This window comes from Pelophylax lessonae (assembly GCF_965119305.1).
Source record: "Pelophylax lessonae genome assembly, chromosome: 4".
Classification (NCBI taxonomy): Eukaryota; Metazoa; Chordata; class Amphibia; order Anura; family Ranidae; genus Pelophylax; species Pelophylax lessonae.
Window position 1 is genome coordinate 291,418,902 of NC_138771.1, and position 21,265 is coordinate 291,440,166.

At 44.8% G+C, this 21,265-nt stretch overlaps 1 protein-coding gene across 1 annotated transcript in view; it reads right to left on the reverse strand.

Annotated features, from left to right (window-relative positions):
* PPM1H (protein phosphatase, Mg2+/Mn2+ dependent 1H) overlaps window positions 1-21,265 on the reverse strand; it is a 289,277-nt gene that overhangs the window by 90,286 nt on the left and 177,726 nt on the right. The window contains exon 4 of the mRNA XM_082256727.1: window positions 18,211-18,323. Coding sequence (XP_082112853.1) covers window positions 18,211-18,323 — 113 coding nt within the window. The remainder of the gene's footprint in view (window positions 1-18,210; window positions 18,324-21,265) is intronic.

A 21,265-nucleotide genomic window follows, 5' to 3' on the forward strand; every position in this document is an offset into this window, starting at 1 on the left:
TTTTTTTTTTTCATGCTAGTCTCATTTCAAAAATAAAGAGGTTACTAAACTTATGAAAATTCTCATACGACAGAATATAAGTTGTATTGTAATGTATTCTTTAGTTTCCGAGCATGCATGGTCCTGCTCTTCCGATTTTTTCAGACGAATATCGTACTGATTAAACGAAGTATTGTATGAGAAAAATGTTTGTGTTTGTCCCTTCAGATAATTTCGGATGAACTTCACAATTAATTCTCGAAATCTGTGTACGAACGATCAGATTATAGTATGATTGTGTGCACGAGGCTTAAGTGTAGGATAAAGGAAGAACAGCTTGGAACTTCTTTTGGGTTTTTCTGGTGCTCTGTGTCTCCGCTGAGGATATTGGTGGGAGTGTCATGGTCTGGGGCTGCATGAGTGCTGCCGGCACTGCGGAGCTACAGTACATTGAAGGAACCATGAATGGCAACATGTATTGTGACATACTGAAGCAGAGCATGATCCCCTCCCTTCGGAGACTGGGCCGCCGGGCAGTATTCCAACATGATAACGACCCCAACACACACCTCCAAGAAGACCACTGCCTTGCTAAAGAAGCTGAGGGTAAAGGTGATGAACTGGCCAAGCATGTCTCCAGACCTAAACCCTATTCAGAATCTGTGGGGCATCCTCAAACGGAGGTGGAGGAGCCCAAAGTCTCTAAAATCCACCAGCTCTGTGATGTCGTCATGGAGGAGTGGAAAAGGACTCCAGTCACAACCTGTAAAGCTCTGGTGAACTCCATGTCGAAGAGGGTTAAGGCAGTGCTGGAAAATAATGGTGGCCACACAAAATAGACACTTTGGGCCCAATTTGGACATTTTCACTTAGGGGGTGTACTCACTTTTGTTGCCAGCGGATTAGACATTAATGGCTGTGTGTGGAGTTATTTTGAGGGGACAGCAAATTTACACTGTTATACAAGCTGTACAGTCTCCACTTTACATTGTAGCAAAGTGTCATTTCTTCAGTGTTGTCACATGAAAAGGTATAATAAAATGTTTACAAAAAATATGAGGGGTGTAATCACTTTTGTGACATACTGTACCTTTTTGTTTCTTCTACTTGAATGGCCCCAAAGGGGTAACTGGGTCTGCCCCTTCTTTTTTTTTTTTTTACAAATCAGGCTGCCTATTATCTACAGCAATGTGCAAACCTTATCGGCCGGTGCACTGTGTTTGGCTTTCATGCCACAAATTGATTGGTTAATATTCAGCCAGAATGGAATATCTGCTTCTACTAGTGCGCTTTGCCATGTATTTGAGACTTCTTATGCTGTATGGTTCATTTTGATGTACTATTGACACCCTTTTATTATGCTTTATTCCCTGTACACTGCATAGTTACATAGTTACATAGTAGGTGAGGTTGAATAAAGACAATAGTCCATCCAGTTCAACCTGTGTAGGTGTGTGTGACTGTAATCATCTAACATAGCCCTCAATCTCCTGATCCTTGAGATGTAAGTCTAAGAGTCTTTTGAAAGTCACCATACTACCCGCAGAAACCACCTCTTGTGGTAGACAATTCCACAATCTTGTAGCCCTAACAGTAAAGAACCCCCCACGTTGCCTGAGGTTAAAACGCTTCTCCTCTAATCGCATTGTATGTCCTCGAGTCCTCATGCAATTCCTTCGAATGAACAGCTTTTCTTCTAAGCTGAGATCCCCATTAAGATATTTATAAATTGCTATCATGTCCCCTCTCAGACGTCTTTTCTCCAGGGAAAATAAATCGAGCGATTGCAGCCGCTCTTCATAGGTAAGGTCCTCCAACCCCCTAATCAGTTTAGTTGCCCTTCTCTGGACTTTCTCCAGCTCCAACACATCCCTCCTGAGGACTGGCGACCAGAACTGGACAGAATACTCCAGATGCGGTCGGACCAGAGTTTTATAAAGTGGAAGGATTATAGTCTTATCTCTGGAATACATCCCTTTCTTTATGCATGCTAATATTCTGTTGGCTTTGGAAGCTGCCGCTTGGCACTGCATGCTGTTGCCTAATCTATCATCAACTAAGACTCCCAGATCTTTCTCCATTTTTGATTCCCCCAAGGGTTCCCCTCCTAACGTGTATTGTGTTTTTATGTTTTTGGTCCCCAAGTGCAAAACCTTACACTTCTCCACATTAAACCTCATTTGCCATGTCGTTGCCCACTCCGTAATTTTGTCCAGGTCATTCTGTAGGATATCTGCTTCATGCTGTGCAGTTATTGCCCTGGCCAATTTTGTGTCATCTGCAAAAACTGATAACGAACTACTGATCCCTTCCTCAATGCTGTTTATGAATAAATTGAACAAGGTTGGTCCCAGGACTGAGCCCTGGGGCACCCCGCTTACTACCTCAGACCAGTCTGAGTATGCGCTGTTTATTACTACCCTTTGGACACGGCCTTTTAGCCAATTCCGTATCCAAGAGCAAACCCTGCTGTCGATACCTGCAGACCTTATTTTATAAATTAAGCGCTTGTGGGGAACTGTATCAAACGCCTTAGCGAAATCCAAGTACACCACATCCACTGGTCTCCCCCTATCTAGCTCACAGCTCACTTCCTCGTAGAATGCTAAGAGATTGGTTTGACAAGATCGCCCATTTGTAAACCCGTGCTGGTTACTACTGATGATGTTGTTGTCTTTAGCATACTCTACGATATAGTCCCTTATCATCCCCTCCAAAAGTTTACATATTATTGATGTCAGACTGACAGGCCTATAATTTCCCGGGATATGTCTCTGGCCCTTTTTGAATATCGGAATCACGTTAGCCTTCCTCCAATCCCCTGGTACATCTCCTGTCCTAATACTGTCAGCAAAGATCAGGAACAGTGGTCTAGATATAACCATACTGAGTTCCTTGAGCACTCTCGGATGTACGCCATCCGGGCCTGGTGATTTGTTTGTGTTAAGTTTATCCAGTCTTTCCCTGATTTCCCCCTCTGTTAGCCATAGTGGCAAGTCCTGTGTATTACTACTAACCATACAGTCATGGTCAGTGTACCCTTCCTTTTCCTGCGTAAAGACTGACGAGAAAAAAGAATTCAGCACGGTTGCTTTTTCAGTGTCCTCTGTAACCATCCTCCCATCATCGTTAATTATGTGTGCAATATGCTCTGCCCTAGTTTTTTTGCTGTTGATATATTTAAAGAATTTCTTTGGGTTTTTTTTACTATCCTCCGCTATTTGTCTCTCAAAGTTGATTTTAGCCATCTTGATTTCGTGTTTACACTTCTTATTTTCCTCCTTGTATTGCTGGAAGGCCAATACGGTGCCCTCTGATTTATATTTCTTGAAGGCCAATTTTTTTCCCCTAATAAGTTTTTTAACGCTACGGTTTAGCCAGCCAGGTTTGGCTTTGTCTCTTCTAAATTTATTCCCCATAGGAATGCACTGCAAGATGCCTTTGCTTAATATTGTTCTAAAGCATTCCCATTTTTCCTCTGTGGTCAGTGATCCCAGGGTTTGGTCCCAGTTTACCCTTTCCATCAATGAGTACAATTTTGGAAAGTCTGCCCTTCTGAAGTTTAGGGTTCTTATGTTCCCCACTTGCCTTTTTATATTGTTATTTAGACTAAATGTGATCATCCTGTGATCGCTAGAGCCCAGGTTGTCCTGGACTCCTACCTCCGAGATTATGTCTGGGTCATTAGTGATCAATAGATCCAGGATAGCATTCTCTCTAGTAGGGGAATCCACCAACTGCGACATGTAGTTATCCTGTAAGGTTTCCGTGAATAGCCGGGCCTTATGCGAGTGTGCAGTCCCCTCTTCCCAGTCAATGTCGGGATAATTGAAGTCCCCCAATATGATGACTGATCCTAGTTTTGCCGCTTTACCTATTAGTGCTAAAAATTCCAGCTCTACCTCCTCCCCTTGGTTAGGTGGCCTATAGCAAACCCCCACAACTACTTTTCCCTTATCTTCTTCCCTATCGAGTTCAACCCACACAGATTCTAAATCCATGCTCATCCCATCTGTAATGTCACTCCTTTCTAGCACCTTTATATTGTTCTTGACATAGAGACATACCCCTCCCCCTCTTTTACCAACCCTGTCTTTCCGGTACACAGAATACCCTTGGATATTGGCCAGCCAGTCATGTGAGGGGTCGAACCAAGTCTCCGTTATTCCCACAAGGTCTATGTCCTCCTCATGTACTAACATGTCCAACTCATCCATCTTATTAGCTAGGCTCCTGGCATTAGCATATACCCCTCTTAGTTTTACGGAAGTTAAACGTGATTGGCGGTTTTGTTTATTTCTGTTTGGTCTGCTGTTCTCCCGCACAGACCCGCCAATTGATGTTGTTGACCTACTGTCGCTATTGACCCTACAACTGCCTTCAGTCCTCTGCTCCCTCCTGACTGATTCTATTTCTGAGCCCTCCCCCCCGTCTCCTAGTTTAAAAGCCCCTCCAACTCGGTGGCCATCTTTCTCCCCAAAAGAGCTGTACCGTCCCCATTAAGGTGCAGCCCATCTGCTCTCTTGGAAATTCAGTGAAACTCTTTGTAAAACAAAGTAGGTGAGCCCAATATAGTGCAATTACACTGGCACAGGAAACCGTCAGAAATGGTATGCTCCACATTAACTAAGCAGATAGATCTGTTTCACGTCAATCTGCACCACCTGTGCCAGTTTCTATCTCAGAGTGAAACAGAAATTAGTGCAGGTCTGCCCCAAATTAACGGTGGATTGTTGCAGTTTTCCATATTGGAAAAACTGCTGCAGATTCCCGCCAGGTGACTGTGACCTTGTTGTACTGTAAGTGAGATGTCAGCTCTCAGGGACTGCAGAAGTTAAGCTCCCACGTTCCCTGTGCTGGCTGTGTCACCCACGGCAGAGAATAGCTTGTGCCCCTTTGTTAATAAGGAGCAGCATCTAATTTAGATCTGTGGTGCAAGCTTGAGCATGCACCACTCTTTGTTGCCCCCCCACTGTGTTGTGTAAACAGAATCAAATGCTTATGGTATTATACTGCCAGTATTTAGTAGAAAAAAATGTGATTTTATTTTGATTCTATCTTACACGATAAGACTTTATAGGTCTATTGATCAGCTGCACATGTATAACATATGCAGATGGCGGCTTTGGCCTTTCACTCCTAGCCGCACATAAATGGCTGATTGCTACATGCAGAGTCTGAACTAGTCAATATTCCAAAGACGTCTCAAACAGAAAGCCATTCTTTCTCCCACAGCAGATATTGCTGCTGCTGCTATTATTTTCCTATCACATTTAGCAGAGAAACAGACACGTTTCTAAATTATGCTCATAATTTTTTTCTTTTTTTTCTTGTAATGGATTACTAATATTTTCATATTAAATATGGAAAACATAAAAGTCTAATTGATGCTTCTAGACCATCCATTATAACAGCTTGCTCAAACCTAATCATTAAAAAATAAAGCATGATCCTTATTAGCACATACTGTGCACCAACAACTGAAAGTCAAAAGGTTATCATACAAAAAATAAAAATACTTTTTTGACAGCATTTTTCCAGAAATGTAACATGTGCCCACAGTATCTATATGTGGGATCTATAGAAAAACTGTCATAGCAAGCTTTAAGTTGGCCATACATTATACAATTTTCTTTAGATTTACCTTTAACTATGTAGTAAGAGGGCCTGCCTGATTACATACAAACAGAAAGTGTTTAGGTTTTGCCTTCCTACAATTTGGTTTTGGTAAATCTAAAGAAAATTGTACAAGTAAGTTGTATGATGTATGGCTAGGCATGTGACGATATCAGATTTCCATGCTGCGATTAATTGATTAGGGTTTTGTCATGGTATACGGTATTATCACGGTATTCAATTATTAAACTTAAATTATTAAATTTCTACCTCACTTGAATTTCATTGCTGAATTTAGGGACTTTGGTTCACTTTTGGTGAAAAGTGCAAGTGATGTTGGGACCGGCGCTACCACATAAATATTATGTCTGTGTAATTCCATAAACCGTATAATTCATATAAAAAGTGCATATAGTGCTTGAACCAAAGTGCTGCGTGCTAAAAAACTTTCAATACATTCGCATGGGCTGTGCTCAGTGTACCATATAAAATCACATGTGTACATATAAAGTGCTGAGTGCTATTGATAGCGTGCTATAACAAAGTTTGGCGCCAGTGGGTGTACCACCGATTGCACCGTTGCTTACCGCACTCTTAGGAAGGTGGCTCAGCACTCCCTGGTCACTAGAACAGAAAATAAGCCTCCATTGCGTAGTATATACTTGTTAGGGTGAAACAACGTAGCATCCACTCACATTTAGGGAGTTCACTATCAGCTTGAGGTGTTCGCCGGGTCGCTTCCGCGTTCCACCGGCTCAAACCACCTTTCCCGGAAGGGACGTACTGACGTACGCAAACCACGCCCTACGCGTTTCGTCATACGACGTCATCTGGACTTGACCAAAATAAATGACTTGACTTGCTTGACTTCTAGCAGGGACTCGACTTGACTTGCTTGCTTTTTGCCACAGTAACTTGGGACTTGCTTGAGACTTGAAGGTTAAGACTTGAGACTTGCTTGTGACTTGCACATGTGTGACTTACTCCCATGTCTGCCAGACGCCATGTCATGAACTGTGGCCACACATATGTGAACCCGGCCTTATAGTGGGACTGTGATAGTGTCGCGGGCAATCTGGCACTAGCAGACACTATCTGGGAGGGTTATTAACTGACACTGACGTTGCTAGGGACACTAATGCTGTGATCAGTGATAACACTGCACACTGACACTGACTGGGAAGGGGTTAAAATGTAGGGAAATCAAGGGGTTAACTGTGTGCCTTACAAGTGTAATGTCCGCTACTTGTATTTTGCTATCTGGCTGTTTTTGTCCCCTGCTTTTCGGGGAGAAGAAATAGCCAAATCGCTGTTCCTATGCACAGTTTGGTCTGTTTGTAAACAAAGAACTCGGTGTGTTTGGACACAGCTTATCAGCGGACTTCAGACAAAATCATTGGCTGGAATCTGCTGCAAAACTTGTGCTGTCTCCAATCACAGCATGGGTTGGTCAGGGGGCATGCACACTGAACCAGGAAGAAAGGCTTGACGTACATGTACGTGATTGTGCCTATACCTGTAGCCTGCTTACAGTATATTTACTGTGAGCAGTCAGCAGGTGGTTAATCATTGGTTATATGCAACTACTTTGAAGTGTGCAGTCGCTGGCAATGATTGGCAAGTCAAAAATTCTATTGTCTTATCCGTACAGTTCAGAAGACAGGATCTTGAGACTTTTTTCTATGGGACGTCCAAATGCAGTCCAACACAGCAAACAAACACCAAAAAGTACACAGAACACATGGATCACAAAAGACTCCGAGAAGCATTTTTGGTGCCACATGAACATCAAAATTGTGTACATTGCAGCTGCCAATGTAGTTCACATGGGCATGTTTGAGTTGCTTAATGTCCCACCCAATTTGACCCAACATATAGCTGATAGGCTTTAACGTTCCCCAAACACTTCCAATTAAGTAAATGTAAATATGCTGAAAATGCGCTAGAAACGCCCCATTACCATATACAGAACATTTGAGATGCATTTTGAAAGCTTTACTGGCAGAGATGATAGTACAAATATTCATACAATAGAAGACTAACACAGAGGAGGTGGTTGGAAAGCGTTATTTAACACGAAACAAACAAGTTAAAAATGCATTATAAACGCATTAAAAACAAATCTTAAAGTTATTATAAAGGCATTCTATGCATGAAGGTAAAAACCCTCATGTGCAGCAGCCGTCCCCTGCCCTCTGCAATACTTACCTGAGCTCACCCTTGATCAATCCAGAGATGTGTGAGATCGATCATCGGCTCTCTGGGGACTCTCCCTCCTCATTGGTTGAGACCGCAGCAGGAGCTGATGTCAATCACAGCCAGTGAGCCAATGAGGAGAGAGGGGATGGGGCCGAGCAACGGCTCTGTGACTGAATGGACACACAGTACAATATGGGGGGTACAGTGTTGGCCAGAACTACAGAGAAAAAGATTTGAGAGTTCTTATCTCGTATGACTGCAACATTAGCAAACAGTGTGACTGTGACAGTATTCACCGTCACTGGAATTTAAAGACAGATAAGTAATGGTTTGGATTGCTTCATATTTGCCATATTTCTCCATATAGAAATATTAAGATTTATTCCCATTTGCCATGAAATCTGTAATTCCTAAATGCTGTGTATATTACATATCTTTCAATGTCAGAAAGGTTTTCCTTTTGTTTGTGTATTGGGAGGGAATGTGAATTGCCCTGTCTCATTGGTAAGTGCTTATGACCTCACACTGTTCTGTCTGTCTGCCTTAAGAGAACGTATTATGGGATGTATAAAGATATGTGGATTGGATGCTAAGAGGGAGGGGGGATTGTCCCACATTGTATATTTTTGTGTACACTGTATGAGAGTGTAAAACTCTGTTCCTATTGGATGGTGGATATCACATCCAGTCTTCAACAAGGTCCATCTGGGTGGTAACCTTGTGGGTGAAAACTGTATATAAGTCTTGTTCAATAAAGTTGTTCTAGAGTTCCTTCACCCTCAATCTAGAGTTCTGTCTCTTATTGGGGGGATCTGCTGCAAGGGATTGCTATGTCCTCCATACTCCCTTGGATAATCCCTAAGCTCTTGTAAGAGCTTGTAATAGAGCTTGTTCTGCTGCACTCTCTGGGGAAAGAGGTTCACCCACAGGAACCTGGAGCCTTGTCGTAGGTCCAGGGTGGGTAGGAGATGCCAAGACCCTAACCAAGCTGCGGCGGTTTGTGGGGTCTGAAGTGTTTACGGTGTCAGGTGGAGTGCTTGGAGCCCCTCGGGAAGCACTAGGAGCATCTGTCAACGGAGGTACCCGGTCAGGGGTGCCCTGTTCCGTTACAGTGACCAGGCCAAAAAGAGAATAGAATTATAGGATGCATCACTACAGGGGTCACCAGCAGGAGGAAGGAGTTCCTGATTCCCCTATATAGATCTTTAGTGAGACCTCATTTAGAATACAGTCACTTACAGTCACTTACTTGACCTCACTTACAAAAAGATATTGATGAACTAGAACGAGTCCAGAGATGGGTAACAAAAATGGTGGAAGGTCTGGGGGGATAAAACACATCAGGGAAAACTTGAGTATGTACAGTCTGGAGGAAAGACAGGAAAGGGGAGACATAACTGAAACCTGTAAACACATCAAGAGGGTGAACAAGGTTCAGGAGGGCAGTATTTTTAATTGGCTGCCAAGATCAAGAACACAGGGACATGACCTCTACCTCAAATTAGTAGGAGGAAAGTTCAAAAGCAAACTCAGAAAGTATCTTAGAAAGTACTATTTTACCCAAAGGGTAGTTGACTTGCGCCAGAGTTATAAAGTCAGTCAACAGTAAATGGATTCAAACGTGCTTGGGTAAATAAAAAAAATACAAAAATACAAAAAGATGTAATAAAAGAAAAAAAAAAAAACAGGCTTGATAGATCACTTTATTTTTTTTTGGGGTCACTTTTCTACATTTACCTTTTCTGTAATGATGCAAACCCTGCTAGAAGCTAGAGCAATCAAATTTACTGGCAAGTTTAAAAACACATTGCAAGTACATAAAAATAATTTATGAAAATAAATAATTTTGCAAGTGATTGTAAGGCTCGGTTCACATTTGTGCGATGCGGGAACGCTGTGAATATGCAGCGTGATCCCGCATCGCATCCGCACATCTGGCAGTTCACACTGCCATATGCGATACGCAGGGGGTGTCAATTAAATTTTAACGACACCCCCAGTTTGATTGCATATCGCAGTGCGATCTGCAAGTTCGCACAGAATCGGATTGCACAAGTGTGAACCGCTGTGCGATCCGATTCTGAGGCGGCTCAAAAAATGCCTCGTGTGCGAGTTTGCTGCGGATGCGCTGCAAATTCAGCCATACAAAGTGTATGGCTGAACTCGCATCCGCACAGGAGATCGCAGGTAATGAAGGAGCAGTGAGCTCCGAATTACATGCGATCAGCGCATCCGCACTAGTGTGAACCGACTCTAAAGTCTTGTTTTTTTTTTTCAATAACAAACATGTTATACTTAACATGTGCAGTTGGTTTTGCACAGGGCAGTCTGGATCTTCCTCTTCTTGGGTCCATTTCGCTGCTTCTAGCCCCTCCCTCCTGCCGAGTGCCCCTACAGCAAGCAGCATGCTATGGGGGCACCTGACCCAGCCGAGCTGCAGCTCCGTGTAACTATTCAGACACAGAGCTGCGGTTCGGCCCCACCCCCTCTATCCTGATTGGCTAACTGACTTTGATTGAAAGCTGTGGGAGCCAATGGCGCCAGAGCTGTCTCAGCCAATCAAGAGGGAGAGTTCCAGAAGGCTGAGGGACTCGTGGACATCGCTGGATAGAGATGGGGCTCAGGTAAGTATTAGGGGGTGCTGGGGCCTTCTGTACACACAGAAGGCTTTTTATCTTAATGCATAGAATGCCTTTACAATTCCTTTAAAATGTTTTTTTTTTTCTGTGCCTTTACCTACCATGTTTTAGGTTGGTGACAGCCTTTGTTTCTACATTATAAGCAATACATTAAAAAAAGTATGCTAAACTGTGTACACAAGTTCCAGGTAAAGGGAATTGCTGTTCCAAACATGTTGTCTGCCTGGACAGAGGTATCAGCAGAAGACTCTTGACTTATTAATATGTTTTGAGAATTGTTAACCGCATACTTGCAAATTATGTGCTTCCTTGTTATGTTTTTTTGCTGTGTTAAATAATAGAGTGTTTTTCCACCTGACAAATAATGGAGCCTGAACAATTTATAAGTGCATGGGCATCCTGTTTACCATCGAACCTGAAATATATCAATTTTTATTTTTTTTTATACAAACTTAGCTTCTATATGCAAGTGGTACACTCAAATGCACCAGAGGTTATTCAATAAAGACAATGGTAGAGGTAATGACAGTACTTTCCTCATTGGAATGCAAGGAATAGGCAGCAGCAGATGTAAGACTAAATTAGTAGTCATCCAACACATTCATTTACATGACACAAAGCTGGGCTAGTTGTCAGCTTTACAGATACGCGGTTGCTAAATCTTTCACACTTTGCAGAGCAGCAGCCTTTAGCTTACAACTAGGAGACAAGTAAAAACTGACCTCACTGATGGACCATAGGAAGTGACAATGTATGATCATTTTCTATAATTAAGAAAATATATTATAGAACACTTGGCAGTGATTTCACATCTTGTCTGTCTACAGCTCACATAAAGCAATGATATTGCTGCAGTGTTATACATCAATGGTCACCTTTCAGCACTCAAGCTGGGGAAGAATGTAATAAGTGCTCATATACTTTCATACAAAAATCCATGTACAGATCCAAGATATCTGCAATGCATGTGATTGCCTAGGGTCACTGAACTAGAATACTCTAAATTGCTGGGAATTGACTTTATTTTACAAGAATCTACAGAGACTTTCTAGCGTCTACCTTCACAGTGACTGTTATAACGGGATGCGTCACAAATGGCAGCTGTTGAGTTAATAAATGACTATTTGTTCCCCCCCCCCCCCCCCAAGAATGACTAGGAAATATTAGTGCAGATTGCACAATATTATTTAAGGGGTACTCAATTTTACCTACAGCTTTATCCATTGCACCCCTTAAACCTCTGGATGAATAAAATATAATGATGCCAACCTATGCTGGATTTAGGTTTTCATGCTATCAAGCACCTGGTGAGAAGTTTGCACAGTCAAGTAAATTTTCTGGGCAGCACAGCTCATTTAAACTCATATTACTTAGTAAACCTAAACAGAACAGTTCATTGATACACTAGACATTTGTGACTCTTAAAGCTTCAGATTATCTCTGGTCAGATGAGGGGTCAAGCGGGCAAAGCGGTCTAAACTTCAAGTGGTTATAAAGGGTCAAGGTTTTTTACCTTCAATTCCCTGTGCAGCAGCCCCCCCCCCAGCTCCCCCAATACTTACCTGAGCCTCATCTCAATCCAGTGATGTGCCGGAGAGCCTCGGCTCACTGAGGACCCTTACTCCTCATTAGCTCCCATTGCTGTCAATCACAGCCAATGGGGAGAGAGAGGGGGTGAGCCTGAGCCACGACTCGGGTGCCCCCCTAGCAAGCCATTTGATCTGGGGGTACTGGGCAGGAGGGAGGGGCCATGAGTGCCAGCAGGGGACACGAGAAGAGGAGGATCAGGGCTGCTCTGTGAAAAACCATTACACACAGCAGGTGAGTATGACATGTTTTTTTTTTTTTTTTTTTTTTTAAAACAAGCCTTTAATGTCCCTTTAAGCAGGCTTCATAAAACCCCAATTTCAAAAAAGTTGGGATGCTGTTTTAAATCTACATAAACAGAATGCAATGATTTGCATTTCTCATAAACCCAACATTTTTCACAATAAAAAATAGAAAAGCTATCAAATGTTTTAACTTGGAAAATGTACCATTTTAAGAAACAAAATAAGGTAGTTTTGAAATTTATAGCAGCAGCACATCTCCAAAAAAGTTCGGACAGTGCAATAAAAAGCTGGAAAAGTAAGTAGTTCTAACAAGGAAGAGCAGGATTAGATAGAAGAACATTTTGCAACTAATTAGGGTAATTGACAACAGGTCAGTAACATGCTTGGGTATAAAAAGATCATAGGGCTCTTTCACACGGCCACTCCGATTTCTTCCTCCACTGCGGCACTTTTTTTTCTTTTTCACGGACACGGATGACACTTGTGTCATCTGCTCCGTATGTCCGCATATCATCCCATCCGTTTGCGGATGATATACGGACATAATGTATGTCTATGGGCATTGCGGATGTCAGCGGATGACACCACTGACATCCGATTTTGCATCCGTTCCGTTTTTTTAACGGAAGAAAAATAGGGTTCTGTTCCGTTCCAAAAAACGGAACAGAACTGAAAGGACACAAATCGGATGTCAGCGGATGGTCATCCACTGACATCCGCAATCCCATTGACATGCATTATGTCCATATATCACCCGCAAACGGATGGGGTGATATACGGACATACGGAACGCCCGTGTGAAAGAGCCCTTCAAGAGTGAGTGTCTCAAAAGTAAAGATGGGCAGAGGTTCACCAAACCGTGAAAAGCTGTGTCTAAAAATTGTCAAACAAATTCAGTATAATGTTCCTCAATCTAAAATTGCAAAGACTTGAAATATATCATCATCTACAGTATAGAATATCATCAAAAGATTACGAGAATCTGGTGAAATCTCTGTGCACAAGGAACAAGGCTGAAACACACTACTGGATGTTCAGGATCTTCGAGCCCTCAGCCCTCACTGCATTAAAACCTGGCATGATTCTGTGACATCACTGCATGGACTCAGGAACACTTCCAGAAATCACTGTCTGTGAACACAGCTCATCGTGACATCCAAAAATGCAAGTTAAAACTATCATGCAAAGACGACACCATATCTGTATATGATACAGAAATGCTGTTATTTTCTGTGAGCCAAAGCGCATTTAAAATGGTCTGTTGCAAAATGGTAAGATGAATCGAAATGTGGCATTGTCTTCTTTTTTTTTTTGGCAACCATGGGAGCCACAATCTCCGGATTAAAGAGAAAAGGGACCTTCTTATTTCAGCAGGACAATGCTACACTGCATCTATGACAACAACATGGCTTCATAGTAGAAAAGTCCAGGTGCGTAACTAGCCTGCCTGCAGTCCAAACTTTTTACCAACTGAAAATGCTTGGCTCATCTTGAAATGGAAAATATGACAAAAACAACCCAGGACTATTGAGTGGTTAGAATCCCATGTCAGGCAAGAATGGGAAAATATTTCTATTCCAAAACCACACTAACTGGTCTCTTCAGGTCCTGGACGTTTACAGAGTGTTGTTAACCACTTCCATACCGGGCCACTGTAAAATGACGCCGGCAGGAAGGGCTTGTCGATCCGAGCGGACGTCAAATGACGGCCGCCCGCTCTCGCCGCTACTGCGCGCCCAACGCGGCGATCAGGGATGAGGCTCCTCCCTTGGACTGGGCCGATCCCCGATCAAGGTAAACAGCCAATAAAATTGGCTGTTTACCGCTTGATCGGCTGTGTCAATCACAGCCTATCACATGAGCGGCTCCAGCACGAGTCGCTCGTTCTCTCCTCAATGCGCGCCCCCGGGGGGGCACGCAGCGCGGCGATCGGGGACGAGGCTCGTCCCTCGGACAGAGCCCATTCCCAATCTAGGTAAAGAGCCAATGAAATTGGCTTTTTACCATGTGACCGGCTGTCAATCACAGCCGGTCACAGAATGTCAACAGAGAACACGGTAACTAGCTGTCACCGTGTTCTCCTCCTTACACACTGATCCTGTGTGAGGAGGAGATTGTGGTAACAGCTAGTTACCGATCATAGTGCACCCCAAAACACACTGATTGCCAACAGGTCTAGGTCAGTTTCAGGGAGAATAGGTAAGACAATGGAACTTAGAAAGTGCAGCAAGGCCTCATCCTCATATGAGACCTTACTGCTATACAAATCTTTATAAAATTAACAAAAAATTGGATTTTTGTACTCCCCGAAAAATCCAGTTGATCGACGGACACAGCACTCCATTCATCATTACTATAGGGTTATATTGCCTTCTGTATGATTAGGACTAGGCAGAACAAAAAACGTGGCTACGCCCATAGGCCGTCCTCAGCTGGCAAATATCCCCCCCTCTCTGCTATAGGTATTCAGTTTAGTAGCAAGCAGTATTAGACGTATCAAAAACTCAGTCGATGAAAAATATATTTTACGTGGAGTACAAAAATCCCATTTTCTCTTTCGTTCATTGACGGACACATCGCTCCATTAATCATGAATATGGCCGCCCTTTCCTTGATCCTTGTGTAACCACAAAAAGCGACTCTGACCTCCGAAAGGCCTTTGTAGCTGCCAGATTCACCTGAGTCACTCGAACCACATCCAAGGTATGCAGAGCAAATTCCTTGGGATGAACAGGCTTGGGACACGAGGAAGGCAACATAATATTCTCATTCAAATCGAAGTCAGAGACACTTTGGGCAGGAATGACGGACAGGGACGAAGAACCACTTTAGCTCTATGGACCACAAAATAGGGAGTAAGACGGGATAGTGCCACCAACTTCAATGCCCTGCAGGCCAAGGTAATAGCCACCAAGAATGCCACCTTCTGGGACAACATAGGTAAGGGAATCTCCTGAATATTCTCAAATGGAGGTTTCTGGAGCTCAGAGAGCACCAAGTTCAAATCCCACGGCGACAAGAGAGATCGTACAAGTGCAGCCACATGTCGAACCCCCTGAATGAAGGTACAAACTAAAGAGTACGTGGCTAGGGGTCGCTGAAAGAAGATTGCGAAGGCAGACACCTGGCCCTTGATGGTACTCAAGGTCAACTTCTGCTCAACACCCTAATGAAGAAAGGCCAAGATCCGAGCCACAGAAAAGGAGCGAGGATGAGCGTCAAGCGACTCACACCAAGAAATGTATGCCTTCCATGTACGATGATATATCTTGCTAGAAGTCGACTTCTTCACCTTCAATATGGTAGGGATCACTACCTCTATCCCTCAGTGCCTGGCTTTCAATAGCTAAGCCAATAAAACCAGCGACTGTAAAGCAGGATGGTAAATCAGCCCATTGGAAGACCCTCGCCCTTGATTCTTTGCAGGAACCGTGGCTTGAGCCGAGGACAATAGTGGTCTTCCAGTGAGTTACCCTAGAATGTCTGCGGCGTCTGCCAGAGGAACCCGTGACCTCGCCACGAACCTCGGTATACTCCTGTGTAGCTGAACCTGCTGAAGGAGCTGTGTACAGGACTGTGCAAACAGAACTGTCTTGAAGGTGGACACCATCAGACCCAGAACCTTTATGTAAGTCGGGAGAGAAGAGTGTCTGTGTGACAGCAGCTGGCGTGCAACAATGGGGAGCTGGGGTTCTGAGGGACCTGGCGCCTCCATGAGGAGGTCAGTGGGGCAGATGTGACCCTGAGGCTCCAAAGGATAAGGAAGACACCCTGTAGCAACAAACCTTTTCGGCACTTCTATGGATCCCCAACACTCAGGGAACCTACTAGCAGAGGGAGAGAGAGAGATAGGGACCCCCAAGCACTCAGCCGGAGGAGCACCGCTTATTTGGACCCAGCAACTGCCATAAGTGCCATCCAGTTCATATATCCCAGGAAGGAAAAGGAGAAGCCAGACCCCAGGCACCACCGTGCGGCTTCGGTCATCTCCAGCACTACGCTGGACTAAGGGAAAATGGCAGCCGTGATGTCACGGACTACATAAACATGGCCACCGGGCACTCAATGGCAGACTGTCAGGAGTCTCCGTGCCCCTCTGCACCGCTGCTCTCTCTGCACTGGGATTCCCAAGGTACTGCACCCCATACTGCTTACAGCAGGACATACACCCAGGGGTTTCCGCTGCGCCCTCTGCACTGCTCTCAAGGAGGTCCAGAAACCAGCGAAGATGTCCCCCCCACCCCAGCTATGGATGAGGGCAGACCTTCATGCTGAAGGGGCCTTGTCTCTTGACTAGACAGAAAAAAAACTGAATACCTATAGCAGAGAGGGGGTTATATACCAGCTGAGGATGGTCCATGGGCGTAGCCAAGTTTTTTGTTCTGCCTAGTCCTACTCCTGCAGAAGGCGATATAACCCTATAGTCATGATTAATGAAGAGCTGTGTCCATCGATGAACGAAAGAGAAAAAGATGTTATAGCAAGAGAAGTAGTGACTGTATGACCACTGCAATCTTATAATTCACCTATATAAAATTTTGGTGTCTGATTTAGAAATAGTAGCCAGTAGCACAACAATTCTATTATGTTCAGCTTTATTGGTAGAGGCATAGAGTTGTTGCTTTTCTAGCCCTATTAGCTGGCTCTCTTAAAAAGGGATTTGCAATATATCATAGTTCAACTTGAGGGGCCGCTGCACTCCTATTCCTCCATGCTGTAATATATTTCTGATGCATTACAAAGAACCTCTCATCTTCTCCCCCATTCTTATCTAACTAAACCCCCACCCTCTGTGCACAAGCAGAGAGCAAAGGAATTTATCATGTTTCAGGATCAACAGGTATTTTTTGTACATGCCAAATGGATAAAACAAAACATATTCAATTATATATTTAGCAGACCAAAGGGAGCAAATAAAGGAAGCTCAGTATTAGGGTTTACATACCCTTTAATTCTTCCACCCTATTAAGTGCTGCTCAGTAGGTCTTATATTTACCTTTAGTCTTGTTTAGTTTTGTTATATCGTTAGATAAATGCAAGAAAAATACTTATTGATATTGCCCGAAATTGTGTGCGTTGAGAACTTTCTGATCTCCCTGCCTGCACACAAGAGGAGTTATGGAGGTGTGGAGGGATTAGGAGATAAGGAAAGGTCTTTGTTCATTGTGATGCATATGAAAGAAGTAGGCAGGACTGACACTAAATATACCACTGGAAGTTTTAGGCTATATCTGTTTGAGAAATGCAGCCTCTATGCAAATGATTTTGTTATGCTACCCTGAGACCAAATATGGATTGCCCTTGGAAACGGTGAACACTGCCGTGTCTCTAAGAAATTAATATGCCTACCATAAGGAAGTTAGAGAGAGGAATAACCTTTTTCAAAAATCATATGCCAGCACTGAAAATTAGAGCCACTGTGCAGGGAAGCTGTTGTCAATTTGAGCACATTTCAAGTACAACTAGCCTATACGTTTGATAATGAAAACATTTGAGAGAATGCCCTTTTATATCAGGTTAGGAATATGACCTTCAGGGCTCATTCACACAAGAGCAGATGACCAGATATCATGTGTTTATGTGCCCGGAAGTGACAGATTGTTTTTGCAGCCATGGCCGGAAGCCTGTTAAAAAAATTAAGATTGCTCCACACATCTGAGTTTAAATGTCCATGCAGGGACGAATTCATGGCCCTGGAGGCAGTCTGTCTGCTTCCAAGGCCAAGCATCTGCCTCTGTATGGATATAAAGGCTCGGATGTGTAGACTCAAACAAGCTGGGTCTCTGCACCTGTGTGAAAAAGCCCTTAATAACTTTACCAACATTGTCAGCTGAAGAAATCTATTAATATTAGTAGGTATCAACAAGATTGTGAGAAGGGATGACAGTATAACACAGGGATTACACCGCTCAATAAAGTGCATAAAATATGAAACAAAGTATTACCTGCTGTCACCAGCATTTGCTACATAGATTTTCCCAAGTATGTAGACAACGATAAGAGATGTACAGCCTCCAGATATATTGTAAGTGCTTTTCTCTCGCTCAATTTGCAGATCCTGAAGAAAGAAGTGAAGATAAATAACAAACTGATGTGCTGTACGTATCCAAAAAAATTGCCAGCTTATGCTAGATTTTAAATGCTGAGTTCACTGTAAATTACAAATATGAGGCAAGCCATTCTGCGGTTGTAATTTAGGATGTAGCATAGAAAGTTGTTATAGGAAGATTTTCAGCCCAGCTGTTGCACATATAAAACGTGTAAAAAAAGATGTGTGTGATGCAAACAGAAAGGCACCTACTGTACAACTATCTCCTGGACAGAAGGAGAAAAAACGGAATTTTTGTAAAATCTTACCGTAAAATTCCTTTCTCTGAGTCCTCCGACAGTCGCCGCCCACTCACAAGTCTTCACCAATGGGTATTGACCTTTTCTCCGCAGGAGTAGCTAGGCACAAGATTTGTTAATAACAAAAGCTTTTAGCATAGACACACCCCTAGGGGCTGTCCCCTTAGTCAATACCTCCCTGCACCAGCACTCCCAACTCAGTTTGGTAGCATAGCAGTAAGAGTACACAAAAACCCCAAAAGAGGGGCGGGGGGCGGCGACTGTCGGAGGACTCAGAGAAAGGAATTTTACGGTAAGATTTTACAAAAATTCCGTTTTCTCTTACGTCCTCCGACAGTCGCCGCCCACTCACAAGTCTTCACCAATGGGATGTCCCAAAGCAGTGTAGACCTGAGGGGTGGGAACCTTACACACAGTAAGAGAACCAACTGGGCAACAGGAAAACGTGCTCAACAGGAGCAACAACCCAGGAAAAACAAGTAACCCAGGGGTAAAACACCCCAACAGCCAAGGACCCAAAACAAGGGTCCCTAAGGCACTGCCGCACTGAGAACTTTACTGCCAAAGGAGGCATCGGCCGATGCCTGAACATCCACCTTATAAAACTTTGAGAAGGTGTGAAGGGACGACCAAGTCGCCGCCTTACACACCTGGGCCACAGAAGCCTGATGCCGGAAAGCCCAAGACGTACTCAACGACCTGGTAGAGTGCGCTTTTACAGGGAAGGGAGGAACCCTCTCCTTCAAGGCATAGGCCTGCACAATGGTTTGCCTAATCCATTTGGCGATAGTCGCAGCCGACGCCGCCATGCCCTTCCGAGGTCCCTCAGGAAGGACAAAGAGGGAATCCGACTTGCGAAAAGGCTTAGTGGACGACAGGTAAACCCTGATCTCCCGGACAACATCCAAGGAATGTAAGGCAACCTCCTTAGGATGATTCGGCTTTGCGCAGAGCGAAGGCAAGACAATTTCCTCATTAAGGTGAAAATCCGAGATCACTTTCGGCAGAAAGGACGGGTTAGGTCGCAAGACCACCTTATCCTTGTGAACCACCAAGTAGGGAGAGCTGCAGGACAAAGCCGCCAGCTCCGACACCCTGCGAGCCGAAGTGATCGCCACCAAAAAAGCCACCTTTTTGGACAACAGAGGCAACGAGATCTCCCTGATCTTTTCAAAGGGAGCATGTTGCAACACGGACAGAACTAGGTTCAAGTCCCATGGAGGCAAAGGCTCCCTCCTAGGAGGGGCCAAATGTCGCACCCCCTGAACAAAGGTGCGGACCAATGAATTTGACGCCACAGGGCGCTGAAAAAGAACGGCCAGCGCAGAACTCTGGCCCTTAATCGTGGCCAGCGCCAAACGCTGGTCCACTCCAGTTTGGAGGAAAGCCAATACTCTCGACACCGAGTACGAGCGAGGGGAATACCCCCTGGACTCACACCAGGCAAAGTATGCTTTCCAAGTACGGTAGTAAATCTTCCCCGAAGAGGCTTTTCTAGCCTTGATCAAAGTGGGAATGACCTCAGGGGAGAGACCCCTATCCGTCAGGACCTGGCCTTCAACAGCCAGGCCGTTAAAGCCAGCGACTGTAAAGCAGGATGGAATATCGGCCCTTGAGACAGAAGGTCTTTCCGAAGCGGCAGGCGCCACGGAGCGTCGACTGCCAGATTGACGAGGTCCGCGTACCAAGACCGGCGAGGCCAGTCCGGTGCCACCAGAATCACCGCATGCGGTTCCGAGGCTAACCTGCGAAGGAGCCTGGACAGCAGCTGAATCGGTGGAAAGGCATACATCAGACGATACCGATGCCAGGGCGCCACTAACGCGTCCGAGGCGTCCGCCCGAGGATCGCGCATCCTTGCCATGAACCTTTCCACCTTGTTGTTTAGACGAGACGCAAACAGGTCCACATCTGGGGAACCCCACTTCGCGCACAACATCTGGAAGACATCCGGATGAAGGGACCATTCCCCCTGGTCCAGGGTCTGGCGACTCAGATAATCCGCCTGCCAGTTCTCCACCCCCGGAATGTGAACTGCCGTTATCGCCGGGACGTGCGTCTCGGCCCAAGACAGAATGTCGGCCACTTCCCGAGCCGCTCGGGCACTCCTGGTGCCCCCTTGATGGTTGATGTAGGCCACAGCGGTGGCATTGTCCGTCTGAACCCGAACAGGACGGCCCTGAAGCAGTTCCGACCATTGCAGAAGGCAAAGCTTTATCGCTCGCAATTCCAGAATGTTGATCGGAAGGGAGGACTCCTCCTCCGACCAAGTTCCCTGGGCGGACAGAACGCCCAGAACACCACCCCAGCCCGACAGGCTGGCATCCGTGGTGATCACCGTCCACAACAATGGACGGAAAGATTTGCCCCCCGACACCGCCGGGGATTGGAGCCACCACAGAAGATCCCTTCTGGTGCGTTGGCTCAATGAGATCCGCAGATCCAGGGACTGCGGTCGCCCGTCCCACTCGGCAAGAATCTCCGCCTGGAGACCCCGCGTGTGAAACTGGGCAAAAGGGATCGCCTCGAAAGTCGAGACCATCAAACCCAGACATCTCATGCATGTCCGGAGAGACGAGTATTGGTTGGTCCTGAGGGACCCGACCTCGTCCCGAAGTGTCCGGAGCTTGTCTGCCGGCAGGAAGACCCTCG